The sequence below is a fragment of the Pimephales promelas genome, chromosome 3 (assembly GCF_988280905.1).
Source record: "Pimephales promelas chromosome 3, fPimPro1.hap1.1, whole genome shotgun sequence".
In the NCBI taxonomy this organism is placed as follows: domain Eukaryota; kingdom Metazoa; phylum Chordata; class Actinopteri; order Cypriniformes; family Leuciscidae; genus Pimephales; species Pimephales promelas.
In genome coordinates, this window is record NC_142771.1 from 31048471 (window position 1) to 31069910 (window position 21440).

At 38.4% G+C, this 21440-nt stretch overlaps 1 protein-coding gene across 1 annotated transcript in view; it reads right to left on the minus strand.

Annotated features, from left to right (window-relative positions):
* Positions 1-3363: 3363 nt before the first annotated feature.
* The window catches only part of elfn1a (extracellular leucine rich repeat and fibronectin type III domain containing 1a), a 105443-nt gene continuing 87366 nt past the window's right edge, over positions 3364-21440 (minus strand). Inside the window, exon 3 of the mRNA XM_039675077.2 lies at positions 3364-8010. Within this exon, the coding sequence (XP_039531011.2) occupies positions 5212-7605 (2394 nt within the window). The 5' untranslated portion in view covers positions 7606-8010 and the 3' untranslated portion in view covers positions 3364-5211. The remainder of the gene's footprint in view (positions 8011-21440) is intronic.

Consider the following 21440-nt stretch of genomic DNA (forward strand, 5'->3'; position numbering starts at 1 on the left):
GTAATTTTCATTTTGGGGTGAACTAACCTTTAATTTGAGTGAATGACTCACTTCTACCTCTCAAGAGACGGCTGCATCTCACGGTCACGGTAAGTGAGTATTTTATAATGGCTTTGTTTTATTTGTGGAATATGTTGATTTGTATGTACATTAAAGCTCAAACCCTTCATGGGCGTAGTGGCTTCTGTTTATTTTCCCGCCAAAATGTGAGATTTATTTGTTCCTTTGTTATTCTGTGTGGCTTTTTTTTGTACTGTATGCAGTCCTAAATGTATATTTAATCTGAATTCCATGCCATTGTAGATTAATGTGATCGTATGGTCTTCATCGTTGTGTAAATCTTCGGTTTTATTTATTGGTGTATCTATATGAGGAAGGTCTTATTTTTACTTTTGGGTTGTTTCACATATTTGCTGAAAATGTTTGCTTTATTTTTTTTTTATTCACTATTGTTTCCTCCCATATGACGTGTTAAACAATTGATAATTGAATTTTTGATTTGCTTGATGATCACATCTACTATCCATGTTCCTTGCATAAGGTGTGTTACTCAACTACTGTACTAATTTAATTTTGATTCACTTTATTTAAGTGTCATACCCGTTATTTATTTTATTGGTTATTCCCTGATTAATGTTAGCTTTAAATATGGAGTTTAGTTGAATTATTGACAGTATTTTTATTTTTCATTCACCTGGCCTGCATTCCTTCATTAAGAGACCATATTGCTGCCTATAATCGGGGTGTACTGTCCTGTTTGGAGTTCGTTTTTGTCGTAGTTATAGTTTGTTTTTCTGTTTGATTCAGTTTCCTTGTCATGTTTCAGTTTGTCATTGTCTCTAGTTGAATTAGTTCTGTTCTCTCAGTTTCCCCATCTGTTTGTTTCTATGGTTACAGATGAATTAGAGTCCTCGGTTCAGTTGTGCTCCTTGGTTTTATTTATTTAAGAATTTTTGATTGATTTATTGGATTTATAAAAAAGTAAAAGAAGTGGTCACACTTTTTTTCAGTTATATGTCTGAGATTTCCTCTTTCAAGTCTCTTTAGACCCGTGACAGACATATTTGGATGCCCTCAAACAACAATAACTGCACGTTTATTGTTATATACAATATAACTGAGTACTTTTTTTTTAATTACAATAAATATTGCTTCAGTATCTTGCATTTAAAAACTAAATAAAACATTTAGTTGACAGGTTATACAAAACTTTTATCTTTATTTTGGATCTAATACTGTCCCACTTTATAGTTCACTCTACAATTTACATTTAATTGCAGCTTACAATCATTAGACTAAGCCCAAAACACTCCACAGAGCATTCGAAACGGCCTCTTCATTATGCGTTATTGACTCAGTCCCATTTAAATAAATAAATAAATAAGCATCATGTGGGACTAGGCTTTATGCCACACTGTCCTTGATGCATTATATTCATCATATATATATATATTTTATTTTTATTTTGACAATTTTTAATTGTCAGATATAAAAGTACACAAGTCACTTTGAGTTGTTTGGTTCCTTTTCTCGTCATTGTCCCACCACTGACAGTGGGTGTATCAGTCTCACACTGTGAATTAAAATCATGTCCCAAAAGGTAAACGAAAAACAGTCCTTAATGTCACATTCAAATTGCTACACCTCCCGATGTTAACAGTCTTTTCTAATTAAATGATTATTATTCAGATGTACAGGGCCCTCTGCAATCAACTACTATGCAGAGTCATTAACATGAAAGTAGAGGCTGTGCATGCATGAGGTACATTCAATTAAAAGACTTCAGGATGGAAGAATTGTCAGGATGAGCTCAGGTTTCAAGTCTGTAAGAAGATTATCCAACAAGTGGCAAAGTCCTCAAAAACCTCTAACTCTGATGGACAGGGCAAATTGACACCTCTGGTTATGCAAAGCCAACCTGATTTTAATAGATCTAACTTTTTAGTGTACTTTATGCATTTGTCGCAAAATCCAATTGCAACTTGCAGACCTTCTGTCGATGATATTTGTATAAGAATAATCATTAGATTAAAGGAGTAGTTAAGTAGTAAAAAGTTAGGTTGTAGAAAGTAGTAAAAAAACTTTTGCTGATAATTTACTCACCCGCATGTCATCCAAGATATCCATGTCATTCTTTCTTCAGTCGAAAAGAAATTAAGGTTTCTGATGAAAACATTCAAGGATTTTCCTCCACATAGGCTAATGCACTTTACTGGTGACCAAATTCAAGTTTGGAACCACGTGAATACCTCAATTAATTCAGCAGTAAAACACTCATTCAGCTATCAAATTTCTCCATACTGCTTTTGAATGCTCACTGTGCATCCAGTGATGGAGGCAGAGTGCTTGAACTGCCCACTGAATGCGACTAGATTAAATACCTCTCACAGCCTTTAGCCTTTGGTCAATGAAATTAAATCTCTGCACAGAATTCCACTGAGACTTGCTGCAACAAGAGGTGAAGTTCACTTGAATTATATGGTATGACAGCCAGGTGAGATTTTTTTTTTCTTTCTCCTGTATTGGATTACATTCTTGTCAAAATGAATGACATCTGAAGCAGAAAAAAAAATAATAATAATATATATATATATATATATATATATATATATATATATATAACATGCTTCTAGTGTGAGCAGCATTGATATAGATATAAATATATATATATATATATATATATATATATATATATATATATATATACTTTTTGCTAAACTGTCATTGTTTTCCCCCACTATTCAAGAATAAATTTAAATATAAAAATTAAAATAAATTATAAATTAAATCTATAAATATTTAGACCCAGGTTTAAAGACTGTTGGTAAAATCTGTTTCTTTAGCTGTTTAGATGTCATGTGAAGAAAACAAAAACTTCACATATTCTAAAATTAACTTCTAATATGTTATCAGTGTTACATTATGTAGATATTGGGGATTATGTGGCTGTACTCAAATTATTATTATTAATTATACACATTCATCTACAGATATTTGTACAGATATGCAGAATAAACAACATCAATCATTATTTCTGCTTTTCTCTCTCTCTCTCTCTCTCTCTCTCTCAGCTTTGCATGTATCTGCAAGAGATTCTTGACTCACTGGCTACAATTTTTATTATTTTCTTCCATTATTTTTGGGCTTTGAAAAATAAAATCTGTTGGGTTCTCTGGTTTGACAACCTATCTTCAAGCCTCGCAAATGTTAGTCAGTATTTAATTTATATGTATTATTTGTATTTTATTTGTATTTTATTTATTTACTTTTTTAATTACTTATTTTGTGAATGTGTGTTGAGATTTTGCGAAGAAACATTTACAGGGGGAAACAGAGGACTCCAAAGAAAATTTGTCATTAGGATCTTGACAGTATGGGTGCCCCCTTTCATTTATTTCACAGTACTTGTCTGAAAGCAGGTAACATATATATATTTTTTTAAGAAATACAAAATAACACTCATTGTGCTCTTGTTTGTATATGATACTCTCCGTTCACAGATTTTCCAACATTTCTAAATTGAATGAGATACAGGAGTGCTACACTATGCAATATAAAAACATGTAAGTTACTTGCTAGATTACCTATAAACCTGACAGCTCTCAAAATCTACGGAAATGTATTGTCTTTTTTAAAAAAAAAAAAAATTACAACAGATGAAGATTTTCAAAAACATCAACACTTAAACAAAAAGAAAAAAAGAAAAAACAAAGAAAAATACAGTTATACAGATAGTTCCAGAAGTTTAAGGCGGTTGAAATAATAATAAAAAAGAAATTGGACAACCCAGTTACTTCCTGTACTTCTCTAAATAGCTGATGTACAACTCCAGTGGCAATAGTTCAGCTGGGTAATTTAGTCTTTCTCACATGCCTCATCTTCCAGATCAGCGCTGATCATCACAAGGTCCGTGCAGTGGCATTCGACATTTATAAAAGCATTTTTACCCGCCAAACAGTAAGAAAGCCTAAAACAAAACCCTTAGGTTTATAAACATTTTTTTTTTCTGATTGATTAAATATTTTTGACAGATATGACAAATGCATGAAATTGAAAAGAAGTATGAATATCAAAACACAGCATACAGCATGAAAATGGGAATCATGTGGTTGTAAAAAAAAAATGCAAAGAAATTACAGCTGAAAAGGCTGCTTTATGTATGTAATACATTCATCCATAGGGCTGTTGGCTCGTGACTGGTGGAAACATCTGCAGGAAAATGTGTGATGAGCTGCCACCCAAGCACTTTGGTTCACGATCAGATAACCCCTCACCACTATTAGGCATCGTAAGGTAAAAAGCAGAAGTGCATGTTTTGTGGACCGATTCACGGGTAAACAAACCGGACATAACTACTGAATGTGTATCAAAATGTTCTACTTCTCCATTGCTTTTCATTTTCTTCCACTTTGACACTGCAGTCTTGTATGCAGATGTTTCCTCTACACCATCCCAACCAAACGGATTTACATTGTGGTTATGATACACAAATGTAACATAATATAAGCCTTTGTGTAATATTGTGCGGTCTGATCAGTGGCATGGATTAAAAAGAAAATTGGCAAAGCAGGGTAGCGTAAACTGTGGCCTAAAGGAAAATATGCCATTTCATTGACCAGTGCAATGTTTATCCATCAGGACGGTAAACATTCATTTAAAGACAGATAATATCACTGGAGCTAACTCCGAAATCCACGGTCTAAACCTGAATCATACTCATAGTTTTTTTTTTTTTTTTTTTTTTTTTTTAACAGCAAATGTTGCAAATATAGAAACAGTATCTGTACATAGTTCAATTGTATTTAGAACAAACTCAAATATTGGGAGAAAAAAAAGGTCCATAAATTACAATGGTCCTGCAGAAGAAATAGTAAGATTTCAGAAGATGTCTGTCACTGTTGGGTTCTTTTAGTCTCACAGTACACAACAGCAAATCCACTGTCACAGGACTTGGCCATGCGGTAATCAAATACTAAAATTCCATTTCAACATATATATATATATATATTATATTTGCAATATATTCTCCTCTTGTTGCTTTAAGGAACATCTTTTAATGTTGGTACATAAACCTCTTTCCCTAAGTTGAAATTCACTGAAGTGTAATATTTATCCTTTAGAGTGTGATTTCACAAGATTAAGGATTCATTCTGGTCCTGTTCTTTGTGGTCCATCGGAAATGAAAAAGACACTGACAAACACTTGAGTAGATTAAGATTTATGTTGGGCTGACACTCCCTTCCAGTAATCTAGAATGTCATGTAGATCTTCATCCTTAGCAAACTGCACTTTTTTCCTCAGAGCGTGGCCTGCAGCCATGTACTCATCATCTTTGTGTCGCTTGCGATGGAGTTTAAAGCGCTCCCAGATGCTATGCGACGGCTTGCAGTAGTACTCGGGACTAGATGAATAACTAAGATTGTGGTACTGGGGAGAGAGCTGCGAGTAAGCCAAGTCTCTGGCCCGAGGCCGCGTAAGGGGCTCCAAGATGGAGGTTTTCCGGCTGTCCGGTCCTTCCAGCTCCTCAATTTGGTGGGAGTCTGGGTAGGAGTGTCGATGCTCGCTATACTGACGGATCTTCTCCGCCTCTGCCCTTAGTATTGCAGCTGCGGGTGTAATGGTCAGGATAGTCTCCCCTGAAGGTGAAGTCTTCTCTATGTATTTTGACTCCGACTTGTATGAGGCCTCTGAACGGTAAGGCCTCGGGCTACGCATCGGACCACCAGTGGCTGTACTCGGACGCTTTGGAGAAGCATCTGATCCGTGATGTCTTTGTAAAGAGTGGTGGTAGCTGTCCTTGTAGACAGGGGACAGGAAGCCAGACTTGCTCTGAGGCTGCTCTGAGATCAGTACCAACTGAGGTTCAGCTGTTGACACAGCACCAGATTTCACCCCTTGGAAGGAGGTTGACTCTGATTTGAGAGCATCTATGCAATTGTTAATAATCTGGTTGACCTTGTCCACCTCCTTCGCGATTGTTGAGATTTCGGCAACCGAGCCTTGGCTGTTGCCAGGCATGGACATCTCACATTCTCTTCGATCTTGGTGCTCCCCTGTTCTCACTTCCATGTAATTCCCTTTGGCCATTTTCGGAGTTTCGCTGATGTCTTGCAGTTTGTATTGCTCCATTTCACTGCCGGAGGGTAGATAGGGCATGCGGCTCATGCTTTCCCCAGCCATCATTTGCTTTTGAGACATCCTGGATATTGTTCCTCCCTCCAGTTCACCACCGTATTTAAGCTCAATTATGTTCTTCTTCAAACTACCTGCCTTTTTGTGCTTTTCATCCTGTTGTCTCTTTTTTCGCAGGCAATAATATACAATCCCTAAAACAATTACCATACTGAAAAGACACCCTAAGATAGTCATTATGTAGTGAGTGGCTGTTGCATTACTAGCTACTCGCTCTTTTCCATTCCTAGGCCCAGTGGACAGTGTCAAACAAGTATGATTGAAACGCAACGAGTTTCTTATGGAAGCCACACAGTAGGTGTAATCAGTGTGGGGTTTCAGGTTTTTCAGTTCAATGTCCTCCTTCTGCCGCTTCAGATTATGTATGTCAGTGAAGAAGCTGTTGTTGTACAGGACAAGGATGTACATTTTCTTGTAGGGGTAAGGGATCTGAACAGTGATTACTGCGTTCGTGTGAGACACTTGCTTGAGTTTCATGATTGGTTTCAAATCCAAGTCTATGTACGTAGGACTGATGCTGATTTCCTCCGGCTCAGTCCCTGAAGGACAGTCTTCCAGCCCACACGGTGTTGAGTCCGGAGGGAAAGTTGTGGTCTCAGGAGGCACAGGGATGTACGGAGTCACGTAGTCCTCCGTGCACACAGTGGACAGCATATGCAGAGCATTCCGGTACGTGGGATTGTTTGGATTCTGGCTTAGTAGACTGTAGCCCGAGACTCCTGCAGGAGAATCGCACACCATCCGTTCACTTGTCCTGTTGGGAAAGACAGAGAGCCACTTAACGAACCCCAAGAGCTCACAGGAGCAGTTGAATGGGTTGGTGTAGAGTTCACAGGTGGTCAGCTTAGTCAGGCTGGTAAAGGTGGACCCATCTAGCACCTGAATGCGGTTCATGGAAAGGTCAATGTTTTCTATGTTTGGGCACTCCCAAAAGGCATTGGGTGTCACAGTCTCAATCAGGTTGGCCTGGAGGTAGAGGTACTGCAGCTTGCCCAAACCCCTGAGAATCCCTTCAGTCAAGTTACGCAACTTATTGAAGCCCAACTGGAGAACCTGCAAATTGAACTGGGCTGAAAAAGCCCCATCCTCAATGTAATTAATCTCATTCTTGGTCAGATTCAGGTATGTGAGGTTGGTAAAGCGGCTAAGGGCAGAGTAGTGTATGCTCTTGATCTTGTTCTCATTCAAACGAAGGTCCACTATGGTGCTGTTGATATGCTGAGGGATGGCCTCATAGGGCGGCTGGTTTTGGCTGCAAATGGCCAGCCATACAAAGCCCTTTTCGCCCTCTATGAGCCAGCAATCCCCCCTCACACCACCTATTTGACTCAGAAAGATTATGGCCACAGACCAGAAGAAGGCACTCTTCACCATGCCTCCATTGCAAGCTCCTGGTGCCCTACTGGAAGCCATGAGCGATGCCAGTTGGTAGCAGCTTGGGGTAACACTTGAGTTTGAACTAGGCTGGATGGAGCCTCACAGTATTTGAGCAGGGCAATAAACCCTTTCCCTATAGCCAAGGGACACAAATGTTCAGTCTCTGGTCCAGAGAATTATTTCACATGAGTTGGGTTTTTCTGCACTGATATATCAGCCCCTTATTAAACCCGTTGACCATAGCTTACGCATTTACAGGTCAAGTCTCCAAAGGAGAAGTCTTCACGCTAGTGGAGTGTTAGAGCTGGGACTTAGTGTTTCACCAATTCAAAATGGCCTGTGCTTATTTCCCCGGGGTAGAGCATTGTTGATGGCTTTCATCCTCTTGTCTTTTCTTCTCTTCCACCATTTTAGTCTCATTTATGGGCCCAGAGGTACACCCTGAATAAGACAAAGAAAAGAAAAAGAAAGCATTGACTGATGCTCACAAAGTCTTTAAATTAGAAAAGCAATATTCGAAATACAGTTCAACATGGGGCAGCAGTGAAGGCATGTTTCATTCTATACAAAAGTGTGCAACCTAATACAGCTAATTCAAATCATCCCATTGTATTTATTTCCCCAATGCCTCACTCATATGTCCGTGGACCTATGGAAGATAAGTTAACTTTGTTAGTTGACCATCAATTTATTTTGCACACAACTTTCCTTCCCTTCAGTTCCTGTGACATACTGCTATCTTTGGAAACACATTAGCCAATTTCCACCTGACAGATAAAAAAAAAAAAGTGTCCCTGTTCTCCCTCCATTAACTCTGAAACCATCAAAATGTGCAGAACAAATATTTGGGGGAGTTGCATTTTATGTTAAAAAAACATTAAAGATAATGTTGTTATAAAATAATGTTGATGTTAGATAACACTGTAGGTGAGATCGATTCTGTATTTCACAAGCTGCTTTGCCTCTAAAGTTTTCTCAAGCTTTTTTTTTTTTTTTTGAATACTAATTTATTTTTAAACGAAATACCCAGCTATGAAGACAGAAGGAAATCATATGGGAATAGTATTTCTTTGAAAGACACTGCCCTCACAGAGAGAAGGTATCTTCCCTGGGGTGGCAGAGACAAGAGGGAGCTTGATTTCACAGTCATCCCTGGCAGTCTTTGAAACTACATCGAGACAGCTGTAAGCAATGTTGGCTGTATCGCAAATCATTTTGTGAGTTAAGAGAAGATGGGAACAGGTTTGAAAGTAAAGGCTTTTCTTTCCACTGCACTCCTTCTCCTAACACTCCAGACACACCTACACACTTCCTGTGTGTAATTGCATTTTGCAATAACCTGAGTGCTATGAATGATCCTTATTTCGCTTTACTCTGTACAGTTGCAATATATTGTCCTGTAACTAAAGACCACTTTGTCCCCTCACAGCAAGGACAAGTAATGTGCATGTTACCTACATCATATAATATGGATACAACTATGTGTGTTGAAAAAAAAAGAACACAACAATGTCAGTACAAAGTGAAAGTCATTCATTTTTGCACTCTGTATCCCTAAAGCTGATGAAAGCTCCTAAAACCTCTTCGCTAGATGGAGGAATTATGAGCAAAGACTTGGACAATATTGAGTTCTTTACAGTGATTTCCACTGCACTAAAAACTCATTCTAATTGCGCTGTCTGATTGGCCATCTGTAAGCCGTAACTCCAGCAGCTTCTTTCCCTGTGTGGATGCCGCAATGACTGGAAGAGAGGGAGCACACTGATTTTACACAAGCCATATAGTAGTGATTTATGCAAGAAAGGCATGCTTTCACTGAAGAGGAAAGAAGTATACTGTAGATGGACGCGGTTCATAAAGCTCACTATGGAAGGCAGTGGATCAAAGCTGGGACTGCACTGGGCTTTGCATGGGCTCCTCCCAATTGATGTGTTAGATTGTCTATGTGTAAGATGACGCGCTGGTGTAAACCACAAATTGCCTGTCATGCATCTAATGAAATCTATTTTAATCAGAGTCTGAACTGGATTGTAAGCATTTGGAGAGATTCAAAAGTCTAAGAAAACATTGATAATATGGGTTTTAGGATTTAAGAAACAAAAGTTTTAATTGTGTGTGTGTCCGTGCATGCATGTTTCACAAAGAAAAAAGACTGCATGTGGTTATTTATAGAAATATGATACACATGACAAATACACCAACGTTTTCCCTTTGAGACTTGCAAGATTCTGCCACTGAAAAAAAAAAAAAATACATTCATGACAAAGTAACACTGAAGTGATTTGTTTTTGAGAAATACTTCCTGTTTAATCAGACTGAGAAAGATGGTTTTCATAATCTGCATACAAATATAAATTTAAAGTAATTATTATAAAATAATAAAATATAAAATAGAGTAATTATTTGCATATTTGCTAAATAAATGCAAAAACTTTCATCATGCATATAAATATAACTTGCAGTCACTAAATGTATATTTATGGAAGTAATTTAAATTCATTGTGTTGTTTTATTTTATTGGTAGTTAGCCCTAATTTTAATTTAACTATGTCTGTGAACCGAAGCACACATAATCATATCCCATTTCCTTTAACTACCTTTGTCCTGCCACTAAACTGCCACACTGCAATCAAATACCCATTGTGTGGTTTTAGATTCAAAATTCTAGAATATATCTGTGAAAAATTTCATGCAACCCGATTTTAAAGAGATTTGTGGATATATGTTCAATGGTTTTCACACTCTTAGGTTTGTGAAATGCAACCAGGCCTCTCTAAAACAGTTTTAACATTCAGGAGGGTGATGTAATTGGAAAATTAAAAAACAAAACAAAAAAAAAACATAAGCCACCACCCCCATCCCCGCCCACCCCCCAGAAAAAAAGACATACACACACACGCACACACACACACGTTTTACCAAGGACCACAGCACGCACCCACCGCGCCTGCTCACGGCCCATATTTTTTCTCTGCCGACTGTTAGGACAGTGACAGGACAGGCAGACGATGCGCTGATAGACAGCTTCATCATGCCACACTGCTTTCTCGATGGTTTAATCCTCAGGCCGTGCTGCTGCCTGCTTTCAGCTGCCCTGTGCAAACAGATATCCTGCTGTCCAGAATGGCAGCTGCTGACACGAGATCCCCCAGTGTCACGGACAGGTGCAGAGGCAGGAACCTTAGCAGGTGGATATATTGGTGTATGGAGATCAGAATGACAACTCATGGTAAGGGTGGCCACAGCTCCAATCGACTGGATCCATCAATGACACTTGAAGGTCAGAGGTCATCTTCTTAGTCAGCTGACCTTTCTCTGTTTGATTTTTCTTTTTTCAGACCTGCAAGCTGTTGTCTACGTTAATGAAGTCAGACATTAAAAAGACTAGCAACAGGACAAGACAGATGTGCACCGACTAACTTTTAGCATAGGATGTATTGTTCTGTAATTTAAAAAAAAATTGCACAAGGGTGTTCTTTTATTCCCCAAATAATCCTTTGTCTCTGGTTTCCAGGGTTACACCTATGGTTGCCCTATTTAAACGATCTGAAACGCAAGTGTCAAGCGCGAAGCGTAAGTAACTTTGTGGGCGGGTCTTGGGCGCTGTTGCTATTTAACCGGCGGGATAAATGACTCTTGCGCTCGACGCAAATCTAAAAGGGGTTGGTCTGAAGTAGCTTCATTATTCATAGGTGTGGTTTGGGTGTACAAGCCAATATGAGCGCCATATCACATTCCCTTTAAGAGCATGATGAATGAGGTGTGCTTGTTCCATGGCGCAATACTATTATTACCAGGCGCGCTTCACAATCGGTTCACAGCCGAGGAGATCGGTGTTCTCGTCAGGGTCAGAAAATAAAGAGAAGTGACATTAGGGATGGGAAAAACACACCCAAATTAGTTTCGGTTTAACATGCATATAAAAATTTGGGTAAATGTGTAAGCTTCATACCTATTTTTACAATCGTCATGATCACAACAATAATTTCCCTCGTGTTTTAATAGTTTTCCTTATAATAATGTATCATTTGCAAAAAGTGAAATGTATCTGTGTAGATGAGAGAATCATCTACAGTGTATGCGCGTTATACACACTCAGTAATATGGCCAAGCATGCGCGCTTAAAATAGCATCTGAATGTACGCGCAACGCAACACTGACTTTAGACTAGGTTTTTTTCTGGTCAGTGGCGCAAATTGTTTTCTGGAACTGCAAAATAGCACTAGGGAATGTTTGCGCCGAAACACGCCTCCTTTTTTTGCGCCGACCCGCCCAGGGAGCGCAAGTTCACTCCCTAGTTTACCGACGTGCGTCTGTGGAGGGAAAAGCCTGATTTGCGCGGGTGCAAAATAGGAATGATAAATGCGTCGGTGTGCAAAGTAATTTGTGCTGGGTGCAAGATAGGGACCAATGTATGTATGTATGTAGTCTGATAAGCACAAAAGCATGATATCATAAAATTTGCCGTTCAATGTTACATGATCCTTCAGAAATCTTTACAAAATGCTGATTCGGTACTCAAGAAATTCAATTTAATTTTAATGTATTTTTTTACTATCAATGTTGAAAACAGTTGTTGTGCTGCTTAACTTTTTTTTTTTTTTTGGAGGAAAACAAGGGTTTTTTTTTTACATACATGAATAGGAAGTTCAAAAGAAAATGTATTTGAAGTATAATTATTTGTAACTTTATCAATGCCTTACAGCCTCTTTTGTTCAATTCAATGTGTCCTTACAAAATAAAGGTATTCATTTCTTAAAAAGAAAACCCAAACTTTTGAATACTAGTGTTCATCATTTCATCTTTAACATCTGACACCAGATTTTAGCAACACTGTCTAAACAAACAGATCAGATTTAATTTCTTACACAATAATGATTGCAAACAGTTAATCATAAAGTCAGTCTGCCCCTAATTGTTCTGTTGGCCCTGTGTTATTGTTGATCATCTGACTTCACTTGCACTTGTTCCATACATGGTAATAGCTGGAGGAAAAATCCTGTCCACAAACTCTCCTAGTGAAGCTGAATTTCATTAGTCTTGTAAACTGTAACGGACAAATTTATTTTTGGAGTTGCATAAAAAATAAAATAAAGTGAACCTAGAGGGCTATGCAGTCACAAAGCATATTATAAACAAATTGTAGGCATCTGTGATGGTCTGCTTATTTCATTTAGAGTTAATTTAGAATCTTCACATACAAGCAATTTGTTCCAACCACCCAGAGGCTTATAGAAGCTAAAGCGAGTGCGACATGACTGTTTTTGAATTGTTAATGACAACATAAGTAACAAATGTGGCAATGCAGATATCCACACACCATCTCAGCTGCGCGGACACTCATCAATGTAAAGCTTGCATAATCAGCAATGTAAGTTGAAAATTTAAAGTTGGGTCATTAACACTTGGTAAATAATAGCCATGTTTCCACTGTCAGGCCAGAACCGATTGTGCAATTGCCTGCCAGGGCCAGTTTCGTTTCCACCGTCACTTCTGGGGCTTGATCGGGCCTGATCTGGGCTTTCTATGGGCCAATGGCCAAGGGGTTTTGGCCTGCCTAATACCTTGGTTCAAAGCAGGCCAATTGGGCCTTGAGGAATGGTCATGAACAAAGGTTCACTTTCAGACACAATGCAGCGAGTATGAAATAACTTGTTAGTTATTTGACATAACTATTAAATAACTAATTGTTATGAATTAAACAATATTGCATGCCTTTAACACAGAGACAAAATAAAATACAAATAATAATGAAAAAATCCATTGCCTAAAAACAGCATGTTTCAATCAATTCATTTTTTTTTATCCATTTCAGAGAGCCAGTGGTCAATCTTGACATCAGAATGAGGCCTAAGGGAGGGATTATATGGAATTGTTTTTCAGTGTCGGCTGGGTTTGAGTTTGGAATTAACTGTGGTTTACCAACAATGCACATTTCTATCCCAAACTCAAACATTGTGCCAAGCATTACTGCTTCCCTACCCACAAATTTGTGCCCTCTCATCGCTCTGTTCTGCATGTTCATCCACACATATTAATGACTCTCGCTCTGCATATGCCATTAGTGGCTGCTGGCAGGCAGGGTTAGAGAAATTCACTTTGTTTTTTAGGGGAGCCTGAGGAGGGGCACAGACAGCCATGTGTTGAGAGCTGCTTGGCATCAGTTATTGGATGGATGTGAAATTGGTTGGACTGAAAAACCTGTCTGGATGTGGCCAGAGCCTCTCACATCAGTAATGGTGCTATGCAATGACACGACCATAGTTTGGGTTGGAACAGTTTTTGATATGGATCCTGAGTCACTCAGAACAGATGCCTCCTATACAAACAGGAAGAATAGGGGACAGGGAGAAAAATCACTTACGGCCTTAAAGCGATAGTTCAGCCAAAACAGAAACCGTTGTCAGGGAAAGAGTTAATAAACTATATAAAATGGACAAATTCTGTAAAACACATGTTTAGAAGGACATGAGGGTGAGTAAATAATGAACTTATAAAATTCAGATTTGTTCTTTTCTCTTTACTAAACGGATTCAGAGAATGACAAACCTACTTCTCTCACTATTTAAATATTGCACATTCTGATTAATCGCTGGCGCTTATATTTATAAACTTTGCAATTCATAATTCTTCCCAACTCCCACTGATGCTCAAAAGTATCTTTGTACTACTTATAAAACTCATCAAACCAAAGAAAAGCACATGGGCCAATCTCTCACAAAAAAGGGTTTACTAAAATTTTGTGAATTTGAATTCCTGCACTCTCCAAATGTCAAAAGCACAATCACCAAAACCATATATTATGTGTCCCCTGTTGCAAGTTGCATAATCTGCTTATATTAGTCTTACAAGTTAGTCATTTTTTTTTTCTGAAGATTGGTTCTAAATTTTTAAAGTCCGTTAAATAAAAAGGTAAATCAGTTCAGTTTAAATCGAAAAAGTAGATGAAGGTGTGAACATTGTGACTGGCTGCCCCGCATTTTGTGGGATAGTCCCAAAATTGGGAGCTTTGTCCCACAACGCACAAGCTTCCCTGAAATCACAATATCACAATAAGAAATACTAAAAATGCAAATGCCGTTTACAGTAGAGCGGATAAATTACCAACGCAATCATGACGACTGGACAAAGCAACGGAACCAGTGTGGATCTCATCAAAACTCAATGCATTCTCACCCCAAGGCGTCACCTTTGACCATGCTTCAATATTTGACGTTTTAGGCGCCCTTTAGCGTCAGTTACATAACGCGATCCTACGGCTTCATCTAACTGACACTAAAGGAAAGCGTCAGTTAGAGGATGCGGTTAGGTTTAGGTCTGGGGTGGGGGTAGGGTACACGCGATCCTAGGGCGTCATCTTACTGACGCTAAAGGGTGCCTAAAGCGTCAGATATTGAAGAATGGTCAAATCCTTCCCAAGGCGTCAGTTAGGTGACGCCTTGGGGGTGAAAATGGGCTGCAAAACTCGTGAAATGCAGCTAAACCATCATCTAGACTCATACTGGATAAGAACATCATGATCAAACCTATAAAATTACTACTTTATTCAACTATTCATTTCCTTCTCCGTGGGCCGTGAGATTTCACGTAGTGAAACTACGCAAAGCTTCTAGGTTGCACGTCACACGTAGGCTCACTATTGGCAGACGCTGGTCATGTGTGTGATGCCGGCCAGTTTCGATCCCTTAAGAAGCCTATGGATGAGTGATCCAGCTCTCAGATTTAATCAAAAATATCTTAATTTGTGTTCCGAAGATGAACGGAAGTCTTGCTGGGTTGGAACAACATGAGGGTGAGTGATTACTGACGAAATTTTCATTTTGGGGTGAACTAACCCTTTAAGGAAATTTTTGTTGGTATTAGTGTTGTCAAATTTATTAATCGTGATTAATCATGTCTAACATAAAAGTTCATTTTGTTTATGTAATATATGTGTGTGTTTATATTATAAACACACACACACACACACAGTATAATATATTCATAACAAAATAATATAATATAAACACAAAAAAATATGAACCAACTTGGGTGACACTTTATAATAACTGCACGCTATTAATCATTTGTTAAGCATGAGTAAACAGTTAATTCATCATTCATAGCATTAATAGACATTAATAAGCAGTTTATAAATACAGCTACAAATGCTTTTTTCCTAGACTAGTGGAGGGCTCACTCAGGATCTTAAAGCAATAAAGTTCCTCCGCAGCTTAGTCTCCAACTGAGCATGAAAAGAGAACAGAGAGGCAAATTATCGGCACTTTCCTCTATCCTTTACAAAAACTTTACCTTCCAAACTCAAATGTCCATGAAATGAATATGAGAAATCCATCAGTGGAAAAATGTGAAGTGGGATGACTGATGGCTTTAATAGGCATAAGAAAACAGACTCCATCCTGCGGTCCATTCTCCCAAGGCTGTGACCTTTAAAGCAATAGAATGGCAAAGGCCAAGAGCATGCATAACCTCAGCCAGCAGGATACGGAGGCCTTTAGGCCTCTAGGTAAGTTCTGGGTAAACCAATAGAGACTGGGCTCATTAATATAACATAGACATGCTGTTTGTCTAGCCTGACTCACTCCAGTTAAACTGATTTTACTGCAAAGTGTCTGCATTCATTACTGATGAGCCGCATGACTTGTTAGAGTCAACACTAAAGTGTTTGCAATGGACAAAAATAATAATACTTGATCTGCATAAGCCATCATTTATATTCACTTTTTTTTACCAGTGTGTTTGCTTGCATTTGCCCCCAAGCTCCTTAAAAACATACTGAATCTCTTGCAAACATTAATATAAATGATTACATTGACAAAATGAGGCGTCTGTTGTTGAGGAAGCCTGCATAAACAAATGGTAATAGTGTCTGCTTTCTCCTTTGTCCATTCCTCATTAATAGCCTGAGAGTCTCCATGGTCCAGCGGAGGCCATGTGTGCTATAGGCCAGAACAGTCAGGGTCTTCAAGCCAGACGGAGCCTCCTCTGGGAGCGCACAGCTGCTCCCTGGTCTGGGTGACATTTCGCATTGGCGAGCATGCAGAGCAGTGATGGCTTTTTTTCTGTTGTTTCCTGTGCAAAACCTAATGAGACGGCAGTAGATGAGCTCAAAGGTTTTTACCACGCATTAAGCACTTGTGAAATGTCCCTTGCTCTGGCCATTTGAAATTGTTTGGTATAATTTCATTAGGAAAAAAAAGAGAGAGAGATGTCTTTAATATCTCGGTCATTTCTCAGTACAATTAAAGGGAGGGACTTTTTAGTTAAGTCTGCAATCAAGTGAATCAATTTCTCAGATTTTGATTTACACTACCATTCTAAAGGTACCAATCTTATGCTCACCGAGACTGCTTTTGTTTGATCAGAAGTACAGTATAAATTGTAATATCATGAATTATCTGCCATTTAAAAATATATTTTTATAATCTCAGGAGAAACATCGGATCATGTTTCATAATGATCTTTAAATGTTCTAGATCTGCATTAACTGAATCCTACACATACCTATAATGGCTATTCAATTCAGTATTGTATAATGCCACATGTATAATGATGATTGCTGGTGCAAATCCTGTTGAACTGATCGGAGTAGAAATTCTGCTGTGATTTTCTGTAGAGCTTTGTGGGCTTGACATCACTCTGAGCAAAGTGAGGTTGGTTGGACCTTCACGCTTCATGGACGACGCAGATTCACTGACTACTGTAACTATCTCACCACTGTCAGCAGAACTGTCCAACCCGATCTCACGGGAATTCGTACGAATTTTACGAGGTGGCTAATTCGTAACAATTTGTACGACCTCACTCGTACGAATTAGTACGATTTAGCTAATTCGTACATATTTTACGAATTAGCAAATTCGTATGAATTCGTACGAATGACCTACCCCTGACCCCGCCCCTAAACATAACCGTCACGTGGGTTTAGACAAATCGTACAAATTTGTACGAGCGAGGTCGTATGAATTAGTACGAATTAGCCACTTTTGAATCATTCGTACGAATTCGTACGAATTGGTCGTGAGATAGGGTAGAACTGTCTGTTTAACCATAGTAGGGTTTGGAAAAAGTTACACAATTTATAGGGGTCATGAAATATCAACATTTCCTTGATAGTTGCACATTTACGTGGTTGCTGCAAGTTTTATACCTCAAAGCTAACTCTCCGGTTTAAAATATGAGCAACCCTCTGAAATATCATGATTTGAAATTGCCCAATTTTTGACTTCACAATTTTCCTGTTATATGGTGCGATGAAATTCGCCAATCAAAGGGTTACTTGCGTTTCTGAAAGATGCAACACCCCTTGAAATGAAGTGTTGGATACAAAAAAGTAAAGATTAGGATGGAAAAATAGATACTTTTTTACAAATATTTGAACCTTTTTGATGCAAAAAATCTATAACCTCCAGAAACATAATATAAAGATCTGAAAATGCATGCCTTTAAAGTGTCCCAATCAATCTGAACTCACCCTTATAACAGTAATATACAGTACATTACATTTTGAGTCTATACTATTTTTTTTAAATTCAAATCCATATCACAGCTCTATATCCTACATCTAATTAATTAATTCTCAATTCACCTTTGAATTCCACACAAGCTGAACCACAGTTCCTCCCTGTTGTTCATCCTTCTTTCTACCCCCACATTCCTATTTCCTCCTTGTCATTTCCCTTATATTTCCAGCTCCTTTCGCCTTCCTTTGGTGGCCTTCTGAAGGTGTTTGATCCCCTCTGAGGTTGTCCATTTATGATGTTCTCCTGCTTATTTGAGGTAATTTAGAATTCATATGTGTGTCACAGGAAAACATAAAAGAACTGCACAGAAGGGGCTCAGAGGTGCTGAAAGAATTCAGTTGTAGTCTAATGAAGCCAGCTCTCGTGGGAGAGGAGGACATTCGGGCACATTGAAACCTTGAATTACTTTTGAGTGAGAGAGAATTATAAGGAGGCAGGAGGCGTGCTTTATTGGTATCAGATGGTATTAGAGCTGTACGTTAATTACAAGAGAAGGACTGGCTGGAATTGAGTGTCACTGTTCTGACCGTGGTCAGACCTCTCCGTGTGAAAGGAGTTGGACTTTTCCATATAACTGCGGAGAAGCAATTTCAAGTCCGCTTTTTAGGTTTGTCCCAATGCCTCAGTCAGGAGCACGGACAGCCTTGGGGCGCTGCACACTAATTATCTTTATCTAACGCTTCCTTGCTGATAAGTGAGCAGCATTTTGACGATTCTGGGTACGTCGGATTCAATTGTTTGTGAGACAAAGCCTATTTCCTCATGGCCATTGGCGTCACCTGCAAACATAAACTAAAGGTGACACAGATGAACGGATGACTCTCTTAAATGTCACCTTGTCATTTTTGTCAATTTCAGTTTCTTTCACGGGTTCTGAATATTTAGATATGCTGTATTTAATAGGGATTTTCTGGGAGCATATTACTGAGCGCTAAAAGTCCCTTCCTTTTTGGGTCAACTATAATACGTAAAAAAAAAAAAACAAAAAAAAAAAACCTATATATATATATATATATATATATATATTTTTTTTTTTCCCCTTCATAGCAAAATTAAATATAACACATTGCATGGGATATATATTTTTAAACCAAGATTTTAAGTGCCATATTTTTAGTCAGTATGATACATGCTATTTCATGGCACCTTGAGGAAAACCTTTGATGACATTATGTGCAGTTGCCATAGTTATATGTTTCATTGTGTTTCCCCTGTGACTTAGTTTTCCCGTGTGTTTGATTTAGTCATTATGTTCACCTGTTGTCCATCAATTAGCGTTGTGTTTACACACGCTACCCGTCACAGCTGTATCATTGTACTTGTTTATTCAAGGCTAAATGTACACTTTTAAAATCAAAATTGGAGGTGTATGCTGTATAAGTCTGCCCTCCAGACAACTGGCCAATGTAGACTTAAGTAAACCTCTAGGGTTTAATTTAGAAGGAAAGGAGGAATATTTGAATATCAAATACACAATTTTAAAGTTTACTGCAACAATGGATGGACAAGCCAGTGAAGAGGGAGGGAAGAATGGAGTCAGAAAATGACAGATGCCATCCAGACCAAGACTCTTTAAATGTGAAGTATGTCATTTTGTTAACATACAGTAGGCTACTTATGCAAAGACAACTATTAGTAAATCAAAGAGTACACAACCTGTGGCGCTATTAAAACATTGCTCTGTTTGTGTGACAATCTCGATAAGCCCAGCAACAACATCTGCTCAACCAATGGCATGTTTGATGGTGTTAAGGTTAAAAAAAAATCTGCTCTTCAAAAATACGGTGTAGAAATGTTACACTTCTCCTTTATGCAACTCAAGCAGGTACACTATCATTTATGTTCAGGATTTATCCAATACAAAGACGTATTGTTGAGCCCTAAAATTCTTGAATGTAGCTGAGAGAAAGGAAAAAAAAAACCTCCAAGGCCCATTTCCATCCCAGCATGTAATTAAACTTAAGGATACGACAATAGTCAGGTTGTAAATCACCTGTTTCTCCATAGAAATGGTGTCAATATATGACTGGACTAATTTGATTTAGCACATGATGTGCGTGATGGACGGAAGAATAAGACCTGCAGGTTTTAATGCAATTTTCCAGACCATCAACTCGTTCGCTCGGTGCTGTGGCCTTTGCGTGGAGTAGCTGCAGGCAGAAGGATGGGAGCTGACTCCTTTCCTACTGCTGACTCAGGATATGGAAGCCTACAGCACATAATCACAGAGAACAGAGATGGAAAGAAGAGACACCGTCTGATAGGTTAATGTGGCCCTGTGCACCATTTGGAAGCTCTTTGTTTTTAGTCAACCAACGAATAAAAGCTCGTCAATCGAAAAACGCAAAACAAAAGAGGGCACAGGGAATGGTCAAGATTTTTTCCGATTAAACAAAAAATTAATCTTGGGGGGTTGGCAGCCTCATTCTGATTTCAAACAACATAAGGGTGAGTAAATGATGACAGAATTTCCATTTTGTCCAACTTTCTTCTGACCTTTTGTGACAAAATCCTGATAAAGCACGAAAAGGTTGGCATGACTAGAAAAAAGAAGATAAAAATGGCAAAAATGTTCCCTACTTTTGTTATGAGTATTGTATTTCTGTATTGGTTCGTAATGGTATAGTTTGGAAATTATGAATGTACCAAGCTGTTGGATGTACAGAAAATACAGGCAGTTCATAAGAGTGGAACCTCTTACAGCAGGACACAACAGCCTACTGGACAATTACGTTTAAAAGCCTAAGACTGAATAACCTGCATAAGGAATCCCTCTTATGTAAACATGACACAGCAAAACAGAAAGTAAAGGCATTGTGCTGCTACCATGGAAACCTCTTACAAAGCCTCATTATTACCAAGTGAACTCATAATGGGTTCTGGGCATAACATCTGGCTATTTGGAGCCGAGCATATTGCTAGCATGCACTTCACCCCCACAGAGATTAAGCTCAAATCACCATCACGACAAATAACAGCATCAAACAGACAGAGTGTTCACAAGGAAACTCGAGAAAATGTCATCGCAGACTGGATGACAATAGAAATGTAGTATACAAGTGCCTGTTTGGAATTGTTGTTTGATGAGAAATAGCTCTATGTCCAGAAACTTTTTCATCAAAACAGAACATCAGAGCGGAGTGAATTGGAATGCTGCCTTAGAATCTGGCCTATCTTATATATATATTTCAATTTCAATTTCTCACTAATGCAATTATCTAATCAACCAATCACATGGCAGTTGCTTCAATGCATTTTGGGGTGTGGTCCTGATCAAGACAATCTACTGAACTCCAAACTGAATGTCAGAATGGGAAAGAAAGGTGATTTAAGTAATTTTGAGCGTGG